At 44.8% G+C, this 18208-nt stretch overlaps 3 protein-coding genes across 5 annotated transcripts in view; 1 reads left to right on the top strand and 2 right to left on the bottom strand.

Moving 5' to 3' along the window:
- The window catches only part of svep1 (sushi, von Willebrand factor type A, EGF and pentraxin domain containing 1), a 78540-nt gene extending 70177 nt beyond the window's left edge, over window positions 1–8363 (top strand). Inside the window, exons 39-49 of one of the 3 annotated variants that reach the window (XM_056442200.1) lie at window positions 3–237; window positions 547–702; window positions 1256–1319; window positions 2101–2274; window positions 2391–2567; window positions 3264–3446; window positions 4739–4909; window positions 5786–5881; window positions 6512–6607; window positions 7120–7213; window positions 8085–8363. In XM_056442200.1, coding sequence (XP_056298175.1) covers window positions 3–237; window positions 547–702; window positions 1256–1319; window positions 2101–2274; window positions 2391–2567; window positions 3264–3446; window positions 4739–4909; window positions 5786–5881; window positions 6512–6607; window positions 7120–7213; window positions 8085–8115 — 1477 coding nt within the window. In that variant the 3' untranslated portion in view covers window positions 8116–8363. Of the gene's footprint in view, window positions 1–2; window positions 238–546; window positions 703–1255; window positions 1320–2100; window positions 2275–2390; window positions 2568–3263; window positions 3447–4673; window positions 4910–5785; window positions 5882–6511; window positions 6608–7119; window positions 7214–8084 lie in introns of those variants that run through there. The other 2 variants (XM_056442201.1, XM_056442202.1) reach the window with 2 other exon arrangements.
- A 51-nt stretch (window positions 8364–8414) lies between these two features.
- On the bottom strand, window positions 8415–12656 carry txn (thioredoxin). The gene is made up of 5 exons (XM_056442204.1): window positions 12548–12656; window positions 11461–11565; window positions 11105–11170; window positions 8922–8987; window positions 8415–8793 (listed from the first exon to the last, which is right to left on the bottom strand). Exons 1-5 carry the CDS (start codon window positions 12566–12568, stop codon window positions 8728–8730), a joined length of 324 nt encoding a protein of 107 aa, XP_056298179.1. The 5' UTR covers window positions 12569–12656; the 3' UTR covers window positions 8415–8727.
- A 966-nt stretch (window positions 12657–13622) lies between these two features.
- On the bottom strand, window positions 13623–18141 carry LOC130211476 (prostaglandin reductase 1-like). The gene is made up of 9 exons (XM_056442203.1): window positions 18043–18141; window positions 17338–17464; window positions 17073–17118; window positions 16914–16973; window positions 16237–16404; window positions 15337–15610; window positions 15101–15206; window positions 14278–14396; window positions 13623–14128 (listed from the first exon to the last, which is right to left on the bottom strand). The coding sequence occupies exons 2-9, from the start codon at window positions 17441–17443 to the stop codon at window positions 14018–14020; spliced, it is 990 nt and encodes a 329-aa protein (XP_056298178.1). The 5' UTR covers window positions 17444–17464; window positions 18043–18141; the 3' UTR covers window positions 13623–14017.
- Between the last annotated feature and the right edge of the window lie 67 nt (window positions 18142–18208).

The following is an 18208-nucleotide window of genomic DNA, read 5'->3' as shown; positions in this document are numbered from 1 at the left end:
AGGTGTGAGGATGGGTATAATTTCGCCACACAGTGGGACTCTCTCTCCTGCCAGAGTGACGGCACCTGGTCCAAACACAGGGTGCGGTGCGGCCCGACGCCCTGCCGGCTCCCCTCCAACTTCTCCAGCCCCGATCTGGTAATCACCGGGAAGGAGCTCACCCCTGTGACGGGCACCATCACCCTCTCCTGCCCTCCTGGTCTCCACCTGCACGGGTCGGCCCGAGCAGAGTGTCAGGTAAGAAAGATGGTGGTCAAGTTTCTTCAAAGTCTTTATATTGTTTGTGGCCTCCTGGTTGAATCACTGTCACTTTATGTGCATGCACATTTTAAAATCTCTCTCTTTTTTTTACAATAAAACCCTGTTTTTAGTGAATGTTTCAGTCAGTTAGACTATTAAGACAAAAAAAATGTTGTGCACCGTCACTGAGATCGAAATAATGATCCTTTTATAGAGTTGCATATCTCTCCGCTTTTCAATTAAACATGTCAATTACCATCAATAATGCAGTGCTTCTCTGTCCTCTCTGTTTCATCGTGCGGTCAGCCGGGCGGAGGCTGGGCTCCGAGCGTCTCCTCGGTTTCCTGCAAGGTGGCGGTTTGTGAGAAACCGCCTCCTCTTCCTCACGGCGTCGCCGAGGGGGGCGACTCTCGCTATGGAGACTTCGTCATGTACTCGTGCCTCCCGGGCTTTGACTTGAAGGTACTGCTCATTTTTAGGAGTTTTAGTAGATCATCAGCTGAGATTATAAAACGTTTATGAATCAACAAACTAGATGAATAAAATCAAATTAAATCCCAGCCGATAATAGAGACCATTCTTTCTTTGCTCCCAGAAGATGTGATTAGTGTGAGCGAGTGCAGCAGAGGGCTTCTTCCTCTCCTGCACTGTGCTTTTAAATGGCTGACCACCAGATTACAGAAAGTCACATGACTTTTTCCTCAGAAATCAATAGCCGTGTACGGTAACAGAGCAGACGGAAGGTGCTGAGTCACTCTGAGCCGGATACACGGACACGCAGCCCTGCAATGCCAATATTCGCCACGTTATGCATCACACCGGTGACTCGCACAAAGAGGACAAACTGCTGACTGTTACAGCAGTTAGACAGGTTTAGTAGAAATAAAAAGGTTAATGGCTTCAGTTCATTGTGAACAAAAATCAATATCGTGGATCTTACATCCTTTCGATATCCTTATTTCCTGCTATTTGTCGACTATACTTGTATCTTTACACGTTGGTTTTCTCGTCCCAGGGAGACTCGATCCAGACCTGCCAGGGAGACAGAACATGGAGTGGCACCCAGCCCGTGTGTGTCGGTAGGTTTGGTTACACAGGGGGGGGGGGGGGGGGGAGGACCAGTCGGACCAGGAGCACCAGGGCATGTCTTCAAAGGATTTCAAATGTCAAATATTTCAGAGATCATTTTCACAAAGCCCATTTCGACATGTCCTGGCAGAATAAACAAGTGTTTAACGGTTGCATCAATTATGGTCCCATTCTAGTTCCTGTGTCACAGTGAGCCGGTCTGCAGTAACACCAGGGCCGTGCCCGACCTAAATACAATAGGGCCATAAATATGTTATTTATTAGCCAAAGCGGCTGCTGTGAGATGGGATATTGTTGTAATATCTCATCAGTAAAGCTAGAACACACATTATTAAAACGTACGGATATTGTCTCCTGAATAGTTTTGTTGCGACGTTTATTTAATTCACATTCATTGTAATTTATTTGAATTACTTATTTCTATATTACATTTTTTTGCGCAGGGATTCAGTTCATCTGTTAATATTCTTAGAATAAAATTTTTTTTTAACGTATTTAGTACTTTTTATGTTCTTGTTTTTTGGGGAATAATTTGCTTTCCGAATATACATTAATTATCTTGTTATCTGTTATTATTGATAAATGTTACATTATTTGCTACGGTTTAGGTTGTTGTTGCCATTTTTCAAAAAAAAAGAGCACGCACCCACGCACACACACACACACACACACACACACACACACACACACACACACCACACACACACAGCTGTAATTCTGTATAACCACGCATACGTTCAGCACGTATATGCTCGTCTGTTGTCTCCTCAGCCCAATCCTGTGGGGCTCCTCCCACGGTGCAACGTGCACAGGTCCACACCACGGGAGAGACGTACCTCAACAACGCCAGTTATGTGTGTGAGGCCGGCCTGCAGCTGGTCGGCCCCAAAGCGCTCGTCTGCCTGGCCGACGGCACGTGGAGCCTGCCGGCACCGACGTGCGAAGGTGCAGAACATGTCCCCGAAGCCGCTCATTCAAAGTGTATTTGTTGACGGCTCTCCCTGTGTAGTTTTATCTTTCCGAATCGGGATTTGAACCTCCATCATTCGCTCTCATTCTAGCGGTGAAAGGCTGCGACGCCCCGAAACAGATGCAGAACGGCAAACTGCAGGAGCACAACCTGAACGCGGGGCGCGCCGTGGAGTTCCAGTGCGACGCGGGCTACAGCCTGGTGGGAGATTCTCTGGTGGTGTGTATGGGGGGCAACACCTGGAGCTCCAGCTTCCCCACCTGCCAACGTGAGAAACACACACACAGAAACCACTGACACACACACACACACGCACACGCAGGACACAGGAGAAGTTGAACTGCCGGGATACGATAGTATTTTAGACTTCCTGTTACCTTTTGTCTTCCTTCTTGACAGCTTGTCAACACATCCACTGTTGTAACATTTGCATTATAAAAGACAAAAGAAGTGCTTGCAACACACACACACACACAGAGTTTCATTATTTGTTTCACAACATGGCTCGTTGCAAAATCGCCAATGAGTCGGAGCTGTTCCTCCACATCACATTTGACAGAAATAGAAACTTGCATAGCCAGTAGAGACATGTTGACGTTGGTCTTTGTGAGTTAACTCTCTGGTATATTTTAGTTTGAGTGGACTTGTAAAGAGCCTTTCTTGTCTCACCGGATTACATTAAAAGATGTTTTCAGTGTTTATCCGATAATTTGCAGAAACAGAGACAAAGAATACCTCCAAGTATAGCCGAGAACATATCTTCATTTTTATTTTGGGTGTTCAAACTTCTATAAACGTGTATAATTTCAAACTGTCTCACATCCAAACCCCTGTTATATACAGCCAGTACCCTGGCATGATGTCAACCACATTAGTGATTAAATATAATTGTTTTGTTATAGCGAATATGATACAGTGTCAGGACATCTTTTCATTTATAATCCCACATTTCTGCTCCTTCCAGCGTTGTCTTGCCCGACTCCTCCCGGCTGGAGGAAGGCCAGCAGCAGATCTGGGTCCCCGCAGGTGTTTCCCGTTGGCCAGTCTGTCCGTGTCACTTGTCCCAGAGGTCAGCAGGTCAAAGGCGGCGGCACCATCACCTGCAGGGCCGACCAGACCTGGAGCCCCATCACCTCCGTGTGTGAAAGTAGGTCCAAAATACTGCATATGCTCTTTGATGAAGCTTAGCTTATCACATAATCGATCAATAATGAAGGACCAATAAAGATGTAGGTTGTTCTTAGTCAGGTGAATTTAATATGCAGTACGTTTGGTAATTGTTTATTTTTATTCATGGTTAATTTTATGATTTATATTTAATACAATTCCTTGATTTTCATTGAGGTTTACTGCTCCAAACTATTTTTGACTTTAATATTATTCAAGATAAATAGGTGTTTTGCTTTTTCTTGCTCTGTTTAAGGGAAATTAATCAAATCAAGATGTGACTGTGTCCTCAACCAATCAAATAAAGCCCTAATTCAGGAATAATGGAGCATAACTTGTGTATTTGACGTGTCACGCCGGCCTTCGCGCGCCCCTCGTCTGGTTTCTAACTCTTCTTCTCTACACCTGCTCGGCCGTTGGCTCCCAGCTGCCTGCAACTGAAGCTTCGTTCCGATTGGCTGTCGCCTGCCTCTCGCATTTATCAAAACAAACAGGCATCAAACACCGTGTTGGTTTCCGGGATGCTGGACTAATTGCCGCTTCCATGGCAACCTTTGCCACAAGAGCCTCTCATCTTTCTTGCGTGCGCTTGTCCTGAATATGCAACACGCTTGTGCTCACGTTGCCATGGCTCATTGTTTGTATCTGCATGTTGTTTTTATCTCTTCATTGCATGTTCACTCTCTCTCTCCTCCACCGACGGTCAAGCCACACAACAAGTGTTTGGTGTATTTGGATATTTTTGCATGAACGAGGGATACAGGGAACACTTGATTTCATCCCATGGACACAGATTGCTTACCCTGCAGTGCACACTGTCATATTCAGAATGTTTTCAATGCTACAAAAGGGGTGGACAAAATAACAGAAACACCTGACGATACAATATAGTCCCACAAACACACAGATTCCTGAAAACTCATTCGTCACGACGTTTTTACGTCATCTTTTAGGTTTCTCAGCCACTCCCCGAGTTGCCGGCACATGAGTGTCGGATACTTTAAAGTCACGACAACAGGAACCCGTTTTTTCCGAAAAGAGAAACATTGGGAGGCCTCTTGTTTATTATTTATGTATTAACCCCTCTGACAGTCTCAAAATAAGATGAGCTGCTGCTGTCCTGGACTGTAAGGTGTCTCTGTTATTGTGTCCGCTCCCTGTGGACGATGTTCCCCTCTGAAGACGGATTTGCTCGTCACCTCCTCAGGCCACTCGGCAAAGTAGACGGAGCACGTGCAGTGAGTAACTCGTGGGTCGTTCCATCCGGTACAGGGGTGTCCTGTGGCCCCCCCCTCCACGTGGCCAATGGGGTGGTGCGGGGGGCGGTGTTCCAGTTTGGGGACGTGGCGGCGTACTCGTGTTTTGGCGGCTACGCCATGGAGGGCGTCGGACGGAGCAGGTGTCTGGAGAACGGCACCTGGACGCCGCCTCCCACATGCAGAGGTAGAGAGAAAAAACAACAACAACAACCCCTCTTTGTTTGGCAGAAGGGACGCTCTCCTTCCTCAGGACACTTCCTGCTTCCTCTGACTGAGCCCCTCCTGCAGCATGACCTCATCCGCCGTCCAGCCCTGCTCTGGACCGCTGCTCATACCCAACAGATAACCATCTCCCCCGGATGGCATTAACATCTCTGTGCCTGCTCTCGCTCTCTGTCCTCCTGTTCTGGTTTCACACCAGCTGCACGTGTCCAGGATGTGGAAGTAGAGGAAGTAGCCAAGAAGTCCCACCACGGCGTCGTTGAGCCTTTCCCTCATTACCCGTTAAGGATGGGGAAAGGCTACGGTTCAAGTGGTCACCCTTAAAAGGCAGCTTCACCACAGAGCCTCTTCCGAGGCACTCGGTTATATATGAATATTCATAAGTTCTGGATCCTCATTCAGAGAAGAAACGATCCCCCGTTATGTTAGCGCTGCTCAGACGTGTTCTTATTGTTCTTAAAGGGCTGCGTCTGGTGCCTTTTCTTTTTCCCGTGGATACAGATATACAAGGTGACATCATGTCAAGACATATTTAGCATCGCCGGTAGTTTTTTCTCAGCAATGAAAAACACATTGTTTTTAGTTTTTCGGTTTATGGCCTTCTGGATCAGCGTGGAAGAGCTTCCTTTGAGACTTTTACATATCATCTGGTTTACAATAAGCTGAGTTTCTGCATGTTCTCGTCTGCACACACACACACACACACACACACATTCAGGCGGTTGCTGTCGATGTCTTTGATAAGTTTGCGCTGAGGAATTTAATCATGTGTTTTCTGCGTGTGTGTGTGTGTGTGTGTGTGTGTTTGTTAATTTGACATGTGTGTCCTTGTCCCCAGCGGTGTGTTGGTTGCGCTGCCAGAACGGAGGTGTGTGCCAGCGGCCCAACACTTGCTCCTGCCCCGAGGGCTGGATGGGCCGGCTTTGTGAGGAGCGTGAGTGTCCTTAAGTTACCGTCCAGCACTCTCCGCCACTCTTTCTTACGAAAATGTTCAAGGACTTGCTAGTTACCTTCGCATTGAAAATGCGGAAGGTTATGTTTTGATCGCCGTGTATTTATTTATTTATTTATTTGTATGCGTGTTCCTCGCATAACTCAAAAAGTATTAAACCGAATCGCATGAAATTTGGTGGGATGCTTGGTTATTATCCGGGGACCATTTGATTAGATTTTGGGATCGATCGGGCCAAAGGTCAAGGTCATGAAAAGGTCAAAATCTTCTTTTTAACATAGCACGGTAAATTTGTATCTAATTGGCATGCAACTAATGCCAAAATGTTCATAACTCAATGCCCAATCTTGTGATATGCGAAGGTACCGAGTGCCCATTCTAGTTTTCCTTTAATTTTATAGGTAAAGTAAGTTAAAAAACCTTTCCTAATCAATTTATCCCCGATAAACATAAAGATGTGCGAACACTTAAAGAACAGCCGCTCCGGTGACTTCGCTCGTCTCCGTGACGACGCGCTCACAAAGAACGCTCACCGGAGCGTTCCGCTTCCTACCGAGCGAGACGAAGGCCGCTGACCTTCACACGAGTCTCCTCTCTCCTCTCTCCTCGCAGCCATCTGCATCCTGCCGTGCCTGAACGGAGGCCGCTGCGTGGCGCCCTACCAGTGCAAGTGTCCCGCCGGGTGGAGCGGCACGCGCTGTCACAGCGGTGAGTTGACGGAGGACGGAAGTGCAATTAAAGAGAGAGCCCTCTTTATTAAACGCAGGAGGGTTGTGTGGCATCATAGTAATGCATAAATAAGTACGTAACAATTGTGAGTAAATAATAATGCATCAACTTCTATATATGAATTTGAAGCTTCAGTTTCAGCAAGAAGATGGAGACTCAAACTTTCATGTTTTCTGGATGCTAAAGCGTTCAATGATCTGACTGTATATGCTTTAGCTGCTTTTTATTGGAATTTCCCATTTAATTTGTATTTACTTATGTTGTGGTTTATTTTGTACCGACTGTCATTTAAAGTACCAATAACAGCCATCTCACTAGTTGTTTGTTATCATTTGTGTTGGAGGCGGGGCCTCAAGGGGACAGCGATCGCATCACCAAGTGTCGCGGCAGCATTTGTGCTCTTAGCACTCCTTTAAATAAATATCACAGCCGCGGTCCTTCTTCGCGAGCAGGAACTCGGGGTCGATGATCGTGCCGTTTTCTGTCCACAGCCGTGTGTCGGTCGCCTTGCCTGAACGGAGGCCGCTGCATCCGGCCGAACCGATGTCACTGCAGTCCGGGGTGGAGCGGACACGGCTGCTCCAGGTGATTAGAGACCGGCAGAACTAACCTCAAGCCTAGAACACACCTGCGCCTTATGTTCACACCTATACATGCACATTAGAAAACAGGTTTCCTTTTGTTCCTCGGAGAAACGCATTTACAAAAGCTCGCGGACGCTAAACACGAGGTGAACAGACGGAACAATTAGAGGGAACAGGATCTAGTGTGAGCGCCACCAGGGAGGACGCCTAACCTGCAGAGATACTAGGAGGTCTCTGGGTAATCAGTGATGAGTCATGAGAAACACCTGCCACTTAATGGGAGTAGACCGTGTAACACTTTACTTTGTTTTCCCCCTGTATATTTAGTTTAGTAGTTGTTTAATTATTTTTATTAATGCTCTGATGTCCCCACTGTGGGATGAATAAAGGTATATATTATATATCGAGGTTTGAATCTGAAGCCCAAATGACCCTTTAGTCATATAACATTATATCAATGATTACACACGAGGGGATACAGGATTCATCAGGACACAGAGCTGTAGAGAAGACATTACAGACAGCTGTAGACACTTCTGGCATCTTTTCATTTCACTTTTCTTTTTTTTTTATTTTTATTTTAACCTTTTCGCCCTCGCTGTGCGCGGCCCGCGCGCGTGCAACTGACGACGAGGCACGCGCACGCTCTGATCGATTCTTTTTTTAGTATTGGAGACTAAAAAAAATTAAATCACACATCCTGAACACACGGGGTGCTTTTGTTGTTACATGCCCACCGTGCAGCGCGGACAGCAGCGCTAAACATTCAAGCCAACCTAAACCACCAAACGCTGAAGACATCTTGACTGATGATGGCGAGACGCTACACGTCATTTACACAGACTAAGCTGACGAGTGTTTCTTCGTTGCAGGAAACGGAAACCGGGGTACTATCACTTCTGAAGCGCCGTGTGAGTCGCCTCGTGAAGGGCTCGTTGTACAGTTCGTGACTTGTTAACCGTTCATTCTCATCTCCGCAAAAGGCAAAGCAAGAACCATTTTGTAAAATAAAGCTGTATTTTTTCAGAGACTCAACAGTATTAAAACATATGCTGCTATATACTTGTACGATGTGTAAAAACTATTGATGTGATTGTCCCAATGTATATGTGTAAACTATTCTCACATTTTTATTAAAGCATAAAATACCATTGGCTGTGCTTTTTTTGTGTGTTCAACATGTGAAGAAGACGAGTGCGACGTTCCAGTGACCAATCTTCATCGTTTATTAAATCCACCTTGTTGAACACGACGTACAAACGGAAGTTCAGGAGTGAGGATATAAAAACAGACTTAAAAGTGCGCATCGGGTTTAATCTAACGTCAGCCAGTCAAAACTAACGGTGAACAGGACGAGTAGTACGTCGTCGTGACGATGGCACTCACAACTATTGCCTGTGAGGAACAGAAGACCTGATTCAGTGTCACTGGAATTTCTTCGGCATGTACAGGGGGGGCGACGGGGGCTCCTGTGGGAGGAACACAACGGGGGAGCGTGGATCGGTCGCTGGGATTTTATTTTCTGTGTACTTCCAGGTTTAGAATCAACGTGTCGATGTTGGCGCCGGAGAACTCGAACACCTGAAAGACAACGCAGACACTGACACGCCCGATTCAATAGAAATGCAACACGAGGCGAGTAAAGGGGAGTTGCCTCCCCATCGGCTGGGTGTGGAGATGAGCCGCTGTGTGTGTATATTCATGCTTACCTTGACTCCGTTCTTGTAATAGTGGAAGGTGGGCATGCAGCTGATCTGGCAATCCTTACTTATATCCTGAAGAGAGCAAAAAAAGAAAAGAAAGGGGAACAGTAAGATGGAAGGAAAGACAAACATCTACATGTGTGAACTGGAAAGCATCATAAAGGAACTAGAGGTCAACAAGACTGTCTTCTTTAAATTAACATTGTGAATACAAGGATGTAAGAGTGATACACACACACCTCAATGGAACACTCAGAAATGTTGATAGCTTGGTCTCCAACGTGGGGAACGCTGCCAGGCTGGACTTGTCCGTCATCCAGATGCAATACGAGTGCTTGTGTTCTTAGATGTACAGAAAACTAAAGCCTCTCCCTCAGTCGGTGCTTTATGACTCACAAAATACTGGCAAGGAATCTCCTCAAATGTCTGGAACAACATCAGCTCAAGTCGCTGGAAGTCCAAACTATTCCAGAATGCCTTCGAAATAAGATTATGAGCAACTTAAATGCTCTGTTCACTCAGACATTACTTTGTTTTTCAACAGGTCAGGTGTGAGCAGGACTCAGTGAACGGTATAATAAATTTTTTTTTTTAAAGGGTATTTATTAGCATTTACTTTTAATGATTTAAATATTGTAATAATAAGAAAGAAAGTTTGTTCTCGGATCATCACGTTTCAGCACTTGGGTCACATGAGTAGGGATGGTATCGCTTGGGTTTTTTCCGATACCGGTGCCGGTGCCTAAACGGTGCCTGAACTGATACTCTTTTTTTTAAACGCACAATGAGGACATTAAAAACCTCTTTGGCCATATTCCCTGTCGAAGCCGTTATCATGGAGCACTGACAAACATGTGTTAACATACACTATACATGTTCTCCATTATATGATGATATGTATTGTCATGTGCAGCCTTTATAGGGTTAATCCTGTCACTGTTTTGATGGGCAAAGAGAACAACCAATCAGAGGGACTGAAGATGACGTGACAAATAAAGTGTTGCTTCTGACAGCGAGAGGTCCACTGAAACAAAGTGACGCCCCACGGTCTTTATTCCTCCGTCATTATATTCCCGGTAACACCGGGTATACAGCCGGGACCGCTGGACACCAACACATCTGCTAGCAGACTGTCACACTCGTAGCTCGTAGCTAGCGCTAGCTACGAGCTATCTTAAACATGGTTATAATGGCTAATTTATTATTTCTTGGGCTACTTTTATGAATGCAAGACTTGCAATCAACGTTACGGTACTAATCTGAGTTACGGCTGCTCGTCATCATCCGTCTCCACGTGTTCAGGGGGACCGGTGACGGTCTCCCCGTCGCGCCCAGCCTGACGCTGGTGTGCTCCACACGGGCTCACTAGTCACACACGGCGCAGCCTCCGCTGTCAGAGTTACATATGAGAGGCTGACAGGGCGGAGTCACCTGAGAAGTTCACAATAGTTCTTTTCAATTTCAATCGGCTCAGGCACCGGAAAGAAGCACCGGAATGTGCGTTGCGTTTCGGTCCGGGTAACAGGGCTCTCAAGTTTTGAAGACAGGCAAGCGTGAGATTTCCATCAGCACCCGATACAGCTGACCGTTGCGCGCGCCGGCATCGAGCCGAAAAGAGTTGTTGACCAATGCGCGCAGACCGGTGTCGGAGCTCCGCAGCGGAACAATCGATCGGCGTATTGAGCACCCCTGCATTCAAGCATTAAATAGCCGAGAGGTTTTTTCAGCGTGAGGAATTCGATGTGTGGCGGGAGTGCGTGAGATAAGACCGAAATGCGTGAGACTTGAGAGCCCTGGGGTAATACCGGTTGTATTGGAACCGGTACCACCGGTTTCCGGTACCCAACGCTACACATGAGCCAGCTGTGGCTCCACATGGCCCGAGAGTCCATGAATAGTCCACATTGCTTAGAGAATTAATGAAGAGGCAACCCCCCCCCCACACACACACTAAAATAAGGACAATTACTCTTTAATCCTTCCGTCACCAGACATTTCCCAGAAGATAGTTTGTTGATATTTTAGACATTTAAAATGCTGTACAAACCAGGGACAAAGGTTAAAGGCTGTTGCTGCCATGTGGAGATGCACATGTGCGGTTTGAGGATCTTTGTACTTGGAGCCGTTGTAAAGTAAACCAGCGGCTACAACAGACTGAGACATGACAAGAGACAAACAGGAACACTGACCTCAGCTTCATCCACATCCACCTTCAGGAAAATCACGTTAGCGTTCTCAGGCTTCGACTCTTGTTCCTGAAAGTGTCAATAGAGAAAGTGTCTTGATGAATTTGTGACAATTGAAATTGTGGTCCTTTTATTCATCATATTGCTGTTCAAAATACCAAATAATAACCAGACTTGTGCAATTCTACAAAAATCTTTGGCTTAGAGTCCAGATTTTTCTTTTTCTTTTCTCAAAATCAAGTTCCCCCTCTCCCTTAAGAAACATTAGATAAATAAACATGATCCATCTCCCTCCCCCTCGTTTCCAACCGGACAACTATGGGTTTAAAAATACATGCATTTCAAAATTGGACACTTACCGCAAACTGTGGACCAATCATTTTACAGGGGCCGCACCAGGTGGCGGTGAAATCCACCACAACCAGCTTGTCTCCAGCATCCTTCAGGATTTGCCTGAACTCAGCCTACAGAAAATAAATAAAAGCAGATGATAATGTTTTTAACTCGTCTGGATCAAGCTGTGATGCAATAACTAACCTTAACTCACGTATTGCAGCTTATATGTGGCTGGCTGTTAGTCTCATAATCCTCCACTGGAGTTATTCGTATGGGCAGTGCCCAACAGTTCATTCATAGTATCTGAACCCGTTCCCCTTCAGTATGTGCATCTCAGGCTTCAGCACAGCCTGAACATCCCTCTCACACACAGTATATACAAAAACAGCCATTGCATTATTGTGCATTTTGGAAAAGGATCCCTTTTAGTTTGATTCTCCTCATCCCATAGTCTTTAACGTCCAGGTAGAATTGGGATAAAATACCCTCATTAAAGACGAGATCAGGGTCCTAGACTAGCCCCATTAAAAGCAATACCGGTCCAGAGTGGCCATAACAGGTGCCTGAAAAGCTGAACACAAACGACCCTTTTATTCATAAAAAGGTCACGCTTTCGCTTCGCAGATATTATACTCATGCGTAAACTACGTAAGTATGGTGGTATAAAGTACGTACATTTACGTATTTATCAACGCAAACACCGTAGGCGTCTCCTCGGGTACCACAACATGCTCTGTGGCGCCGAGTGGACGCGACAGTACCGGCTTCACCCAGAAGGGGTCCGAGTGGGCTCCTTTACGTGCCATCTGGTTCACGAGCGTATCCAGAGCAACGCGCCGCTGTTGGATTGTGGGTAAAGTCCATTTCGTGAAGAATGACACGGTCCGGCACCATTCAAAGGAAATCGGAGCCTTAAGCTTTAATGAATATTGATGCATATGTATCCAACTGCAAATGTTTAAAAAACATATAGCATACTCTTTATGAGAAGAACGTGTCACGGGAGAGCCTCGCGCGCTCCATCGACCGACAATGGAAAAGTCTTAAACGGCTCACAATGGCTGCTTTCAACAAACGATAAAACGACGAATTGAATGAAACACAACTTACCAGATCCTTGGGTTCTCTCATTGTGTCGATTTGGTGAAGCGTTTATCGCGCTGAACGACTGGCAACTAAGTGTGTGACTTTCAGAGGGAGACACGCCGCTTTTTATATGGCAGCTGCAACAAGGTACTCCACCTCGGTCCGATCCGTGGCGGAAGTCAGTGCGCTTTCAAAATAAATATTGTAATTCTTACGCCGGGCTACGACAATAGGTATCTATACATGCTGTGACTGTAAAATGCGCATTAATTGCCTTTTTAAATGTCGTATACATTTCACAATTAATATACTATTTTTGTTTCTTCTTCTGTATAATACATTACAACGCGTTTAAGAATAAAGACGTTTATTTTGAAGGTTGTCAGTAACATGATATATTTCGGTTTTGATGGTGTTGGGTTTTTTCCATCCAGCAACCAAACTAGATGTGTTCATTTACTCATGTAAAAATTGTGTTTCTCGGTCAATTTATTGTTTTGTAATCGTTTTATGAAGCTGACTTTACATTTAATTGTTTTGAATTGTTTTAGCGGTGGTTACTAATTGTTCCTCTTATTTCAATATAAGCAGGGAAAAAAGTTAAATATTAAGTCACAGTGACTCGACACATTTTTTGCTTTACCGTACACGACTGAGTTAGTGCAGGCAAATTCCATCGCTATTGGTTTAGGTTCACATTTAGGTTTCGTAACTATTTCCAAACTTCATATTGTCTACACTATCGTCGACTAAATGTATATTATCATGCACACTAAAATGGATGTTTTTAAAATGTCCAAAAAAACGTTTCGACTTACGGAAATTTCAGAGCATCATTACTTGGAAATTGCCTCTTTAATAGTGAGTCAGTATAAAATATTCACACCCTTGTCGGTATACAAAGTCCACACTTCTACACCGAAGTGGGAAAGCCTTGTGCTATACAGGACCAATATGGAGCTGATACACTCATCTACATCCTAAAAGTCAAATTAGTGTAAAAAAATAGTCTATTTTCTGATCTAACAAAAAGCTGCACTTGTAAGCAGGGGGCGAACAGGGCTTGCTATATTATCTAGATGTGAATGGTGAAAATATATGATGTCAATAGAAGATTTTATTGCTGATACAAAATCGGTCCTTGAATGCAAAGCACATGGTTAATCGTGTTACAGTGAATATTGTACAAAAGCATCAGCAGCAGCTCCAGACCGACAATCTTGTGTTGTCCTTCTCGTGCAGGTGGCACACAGCGCTCTGATCTAATACAAAACCTAAGCAGAAGGGTCCAGTTTCATAAAAACATCTGCATTGTAAAGCATGAATGGAAGAGTCAAACAGTAACTCCTGAACTAACGCTAAACATTACAAAATCACATGTTAATTTTGATATGACTGGTTAGTTATTAAGGTATATGGTTAAGTCCTTCATGTATGATTTATGAAATTATGTGAAGGTTATTAATAATACTGATTTTTCTCCACTGATCCACATCAGACGGCAACAACAGCCTTGCCGACGTTTTCTCCCCGCAGTATCCCCATAAAAGCAGCTGGCATCTGTTCAAAGCCTCTTGTGACGTGCTCCCGACACTGCAGTTTGCCCTGCGGACGAAGAATAAATAAACAGCAATTAAGATGAAGCAGGACCATGGGCAACCCCACCAATTGAGATTGCATATTTCCTGAAGAAACACACAAAACTATTTAAAAATTACATCAAACATTAGAATAAATGATTTTCAGTCTCTGACCTCTTTCAACCATCCCATCAGCCTCTTGAGGGTCTCGGGGTTCTTATGCTCCCACCTGGACTGCATGAAGCCCTCCATCTTAAGCTGCTTGACAATCATGGTTAGGTGGGGGTACGGGCCTGAGAGAGAGAGAGAGAGAGAGAGAGAGAGAGAGAGAGAGAGAGAGAGGAAAACAATTGTCAAGACAGAGGTCTGTGTATACATCTTCGCAAAAGTTTCAGCAACACAATGTCGCCCTCTAGTGGAGAAAAATAAGATAATCTGAACATGTTCAAGGTTTTTTTATTTGCCATTTCTGCCTCGACCAACAGTCCAGACACATTGGAATTGTTTTGCAGGGCTCTCAGAGTCAACAGAGGTACAAACACACTATACTGATAAGAATATAAAAAAAACACTGTACATAAGGTGGTAGAATACACAGTATTAGGTACAGTTTAAAAAAAAGAAAGTTTATCAACATTAAAAAAAGGAGAGTGCAGAGGTTAATAAATAGGCTTGTGCTGAGTGCTGTTCCTATCTTATTAAAAAAAAAGAGGGGGAAGGGGGAAGTTATATGTTGAGGTGGGGGAAGGTTATGTGGGGATATTGCATGGATTGGAATATTGCAAATTTTTTCAGATAGTACACATTTTTCAATAGTTCTGTTTTTCTACCAGTCTGACTGGCAGGGAAGAAGCATTTGAAAAAATATGGAGTTTTAAATAGGTGAATAACTTGTTTACGAGAAGTTTTAATATTTTTTCACAAGCGTGTATCAAGTTAAAGCAGACAAATGAGCAGGACCCTTTGCATGAGGATAATTACGTTGGGATGTGAATACCTGTTTGGGGCGTGGTGTCATTGTATGTGGAAATAGCTCCACACACGGCTATTCTTCCAAAGTCCTTCATCTGTTGTATGGCAACACTTGAAAAAGGGCCTCCCACCTGAAAGGAAAAAATATTGTTCGTTAAATCACTTAAAATAATTGCAAGAAAACCATAAATACCAGAGAGCATAAGTGGTAAGCCCTCAGGGACACTTTACTGGCTTCATAGCGACACCACATTTGCTTACATTTTCAAAGAAGCAGTCGTATCCGTCTGGAGACGCCTTCTTCAGCGCCTCCTCCAGGGACCCGACAGTTTTGTAGTTGAAGGCCTCGTCGAAGCCCAGTTCTTTGAGGAAAGCCACTTTGGCATCAGAGCCTGCTGAGCCCACCACCTTGCAGCCCTTGATCTTGGCGAGCTGGCCCACGATGGAGCCCACCGCCCCCGCGGCAGAATTCACCAGCAGGGTCTCACCCTCCTGGAGCCCCAAGACCTCTTCTATCCCGTACAGGGCCGTCTGTCTGGAGGGGAAGAGATGGGAAAATCAAACGACCGAAATCGGAAAAGGCCAGACTCTATGTTCTCCCTCCAGTTCCATAACTGCTTCCAGACCGAGGTTTTAAGTGTTTAGACGAGGACTTCAGCTCACCAGCAGGACAACTCATTTGGAGCCTCGCTTGTTTATTTGCTCAAAGAAAGACAGAACTCAGCTGCTCTGCTGAGAGAGAAACAACTGTCCCTTAAACACTCGCAGGGGAATGGAAATACCTTTCTTTTTTTACAGATTAGCAGTCTTCTAATATTTACTCAGGAAGGCTTCAGTATCCCTGTTCTTTATCGTAGGTTAAACACGGGCGTAGCCCACGCCGACCGTCTACCTTCAGTTATTAAGCAGCGTTTGCCATTTACACTCAAAGCTGACTCCCTGCATCTCTTAAAGTTGTTCCATCTTGTATCGTGTCCCAGATTCTTTTTGTTGTGCTTCGGGATTCAGCTCAGAACGCTTATGTCCGTCGCTGTTGTTAAAGCTGGAAAAACAAGTCACAGTAAATTGACTTTGACGAAATGCAGTGTACTGTTACGCCTGGATGTCCCTCCTCCGCACTTCGTTTCTACCCATCGAGGCGACCTATAGCATCCGCCTTACCCCGGCATGCCGATGCCGCCCAGAGCCAGAGACATGGAGACGTCTTTCGGCCAGTCAGGCATGATGGGAATCAGGTCCTTCCCATCGCAGACGGTGTGGCTTCTCCAGCCACAGCGAACAACAACATGGCTCCCCACAGGAAATGCTGGATTGTTACTTTCCACCACTCTACAGGATAACACAAAAAGAGAAGAAAAGCCATCCGTCAACCTGTTCCGACAATCCCCGTCACTGAGCTCAATGCCAGCTATGATGCCATACAGATGGCAGACACATAAAACACAAGATTAAACCCAAAAAAAATCCTTTATTTTATATATTTATACGTCTTGTGGTATCTTTGAGTCTAGACAACGGTATGACGTCATACCCTGTGGCAGATGTGTGCGACTCACATCATAACAAAGTGCGTTTCAAACCATTACTTTGAGGAGGTTTGTAAAATTTGGACAGATTAATTTATTCTGCAGGATTATCATTAAAAAAACGTTCCTTCCGAAACAGATCGAGCGTTTGAAGATTGAGCCAAGAACATTTCACTTTCCAGTCCCCGTGAGTCAAAGGCTTTAGTAATTTCTAGCAGATGCAGGTCAGGTTCTGTTTAAATGCAGTAAAGACATTCCTCTTTGAGTGCATGCGTGCGTGTGTGTGTGTGCGTTTGTTTGTTTCTTCTTTACTTGGCCACTTGAGTTCCGATCATCACATCGCCTTCCTTCATGCGAAACCTACTGAAAGGCCTGTGAAGACAAACGGTACGTTACACACGATACATTTTTGGATGACGGAATTATTTGTTAGAGAGAGCGTTCACAATAATAACTCCGCTCTCCACTCGCCTCATGTACGGGTCGACACTGAGAAACACGGCTTCCAAAAGCACCTCTGAAAACAAAAAGAGAGGCGTCAGTGGAAAACAAGAGCACTCTGCACCTGAATAGATGTTTTGCTCTTCTGCATATGACTCAAGCACGTAAATATTGCCTCGTTTAAAGTGATTGGTGTTAATGTTTGAGACCAAAAGAAGAGAAATGATGTGCATTCTTCTCCAAGCTTAAATACAGAGAACAGACACACACACGCGCTATAAAAAAAAGATCTTACCCCCATCTTTGAGTGCAGGGAGCTCCTCCGTCTTGAGCTCAAAGTCGCTGTCCTTTGGGAAGCCGTCAAAGTGCTTGGTCAGGATCCAGGTCTCAGCTTGGACCATGGTTCTTTGTTTCGGGGCCGGCTGTGGGAGACAGAGCAGTTGTTAGACATTAATCTCACAGTGACGTCAGTTGCAGGGATGACGTTGCTGGTGCTGCGTGCCACGAGACTTTGAGATTTACCGACCAGTTACTAATGAGTGAATTCAAGGATATAATCTTCATACATTGCAGTATCCTGACAGTGTCCTGGTTTTAACAATCGTTAAGGTACATACAACATCTGCAAAGACATATTGCAATTAAAGGAGGCAGGCACACGCACAATTAAAAGAAAGGACAAAGCAAGTCGAAAAGTGTTTGGATGATATAACTCAACCACATCAATGATTTTACATACTTTGTTTTTTTCTGGAAAATAATGATCACATGCTTTTTCATACGGTTTATGGACGTACCAGTGAGTACAACACTAGTTAATAGTTTTAAACAGCAAAGAGCATACAATGCAAAATCAGAAGTGGGACGTGAAGTCCCTGCTGTGGGCTACCAGTCTCTCTTTTGTTTACTAATGTCACCTCTCCTACATATAAGCATGCAATCGAGTTAATTTAATCATATTATGCTACATACATATTTTAACGGTATTCTTCAGACTTACCAGTTCTGCTTCTTCACAAAGTAATGCGACAAGTCGTGAACTCACTGAGCACAAGGGTAGCACAAGGATGGGCGCAGGCAGCACGGTGGGTTGCCTTAAAAAGCGCCGAGGCAACGAAGGCGGGAACCACCTGTCAATCCTCAAATCTGATTGGTTGGAAGGTCAA

This window comes from Pseudoliparis swirei, chromosome 21 (assembly GCF_029220125.1).
Source record: "Pseudoliparis swirei isolate HS2019 ecotype Mariana Trench chromosome 21, NWPU_hadal_v1, whole genome shotgun sequence".
Taxonomy (NCBI): domain Eukaryota; kingdom Metazoa; phylum Chordata; class Actinopteri; order Perciformes; family Liparidae; genus Pseudoliparis; species Pseudoliparis swirei.
The sequence above is the reverse complement of the archived record's forward strand: the minus strand, read 5'-3'. Positions and strand labels throughout refer to the sequence as shown.

Excerpts from the sequence above, each read along its gene's own strand:
- txn (XM_056442204.1), bottom strand. The coding sequence starts at position 12,568 with ATGAGAGAACCCAAGGATCTG. Across the intron at positions 8,988-11,104 it reads TGGATGTGGATGAAGCTGAG|GATATAAGTAAGGATTGCCA; the intron begins GTCAGTGTTCCT and ends TGCTCTCTTCAG. Across the intron at positions 8,794-8,921 it reads ATTACAAGAACGGAGTCAAG|GTGTTCGAGTTCTCCGGCGC; the intron begins GTAAGCATGAAT and ends GTTGTCTTTCAG.
- LOC130211476 (XM_056442203.1), bottom strand. The coding sequence starts at position 17,443 with ATGGTCCAAGCTGAGACCTGGATCCTGACCAAGCACTTTGACGGCTTC. Across the intron at positions 14,397-15,100 it reads TGACACCACGCCCCAAACAG|GCCCGTACCCCCACCTAACC; the intron begins GTATTCACATCC and ends TCTCTCTCTCAG. Across the intron at positions 14,129-14,277 it reads TGATGGGATGGTTGAAAGAG|GGCAAACTGCAGTGTCGGGA; the intron begins GTCAGAGACTGA and ends CTTCGTCCGCAG.